Raw genomic sequence first — 848 nt, 5'->3', positions numbered from 1 at the left:
TCGATATGAGACATACATCAACCTGCTGTGCATGAAGATAAAAGTCGGGACAGATGACCTGGAGAGAATTGAAACCAGTTTCTTCAAGGTGGAAGCTGACGACATTGCTTTGCGGAAGACACATTCAAGCCCTTCCTTGAGCCAAGGGCACATGTCCATCAGCTGTAAGGCAGAAAAGGGCATTTTAGAGCAGAACACTTAACAAGGAATGCGTGCACAGAGGGGATGAACCGGCGATGCTTTGCGCTCCTGGACTAGATTGATGAGCACAATTTTACCTAGGAAATTACATGAGCAAAACCGTAGATGTGTATGACACGGTGATTGCTCTAGTGAAAGAAATCAAAGAAGCTTTAGTTGACACTCTCTGGCAACGCTCTGGCATTTCAGCATCATAGACACTCCATCTCTTCTTCATCCCCAACAGCACCAGTGGCTTTTCTTTCCCTCCTACCGCAGCCTGCGCAACGAAGAGATATGCTGGTTCTTCAAGGGCCAGGTTGCTCTTTCCTCTGCCAGCCCTCTCTTTCCTCCTCCTTCTCTCCCTGGAGTCCCCACTGGTTCATGCCCACAGTTCCCAGCAGTGCAGGAAACTCAGCCGAGACGATGGCCTGTGGCACCACCAGTGCTCCCAGAGAAAGGCCCAGAGTGGTAGGGAGCACATCCCTCCCCCGAGAGGAGCACCGTTCAGCACGTCGCGATAGGACAGGTGTCATGAGCTAGTCACCAACCGAGCAAGAGGTGTCCTCAGCACAGCATGTGGGAGTGTCATCTGCCCACAGCAGGAGAGGCTTGAAGTGCCCTCTGTCACCTTATCCTTTTTATATATATATATACATATGAATATA

At 50.2% G+C, this 848-nt stretch overlaps 1 protein-coding gene across 1 annotated transcript in view; it reads left to right on the top strand.

The window, feature by feature from the left end:
• The window catches only part of LOC104623274 (PH and SEC7 domain-containing protein 2-like), a gene marked incomplete at its 5' end in the record, with an annotated part of 11,813 nt that extends 11,611 nt beyond the window's left edge, over positions 1 to 202 (top strand). Inside the window, one exon of the mRNA XM_010290317.1 lies at positions 1 to 202. Within this exon, the coding sequence (XP_010288619.1) occupies positions 1 to 202 (202 nt within the window).
• Between the last annotated feature and the right edge of the window lie 646 nt (positions 203 to 848).

This window comes from Phaethon lepturus, unplaced genomic scaffold (genome assembly GCF_000687285.1).
Source record: "Phaethon lepturus isolate BGI_N335 unplaced genomic scaffold, ASM68728v1 scaffold5637, whole genome shotgun sequence".
NCBI classification, from domain to species: domain Eukaryota; kingdom Metazoa; phylum Chordata; class Aves; order Phaethontiformes; family Phaethontidae; genus Phaethon; species Phaethon lepturus.
The sequence above is the reverse complement of the archived record's forward strand: the minus strand, read 5'-3'. Positions and strand labels throughout refer to the sequence as shown.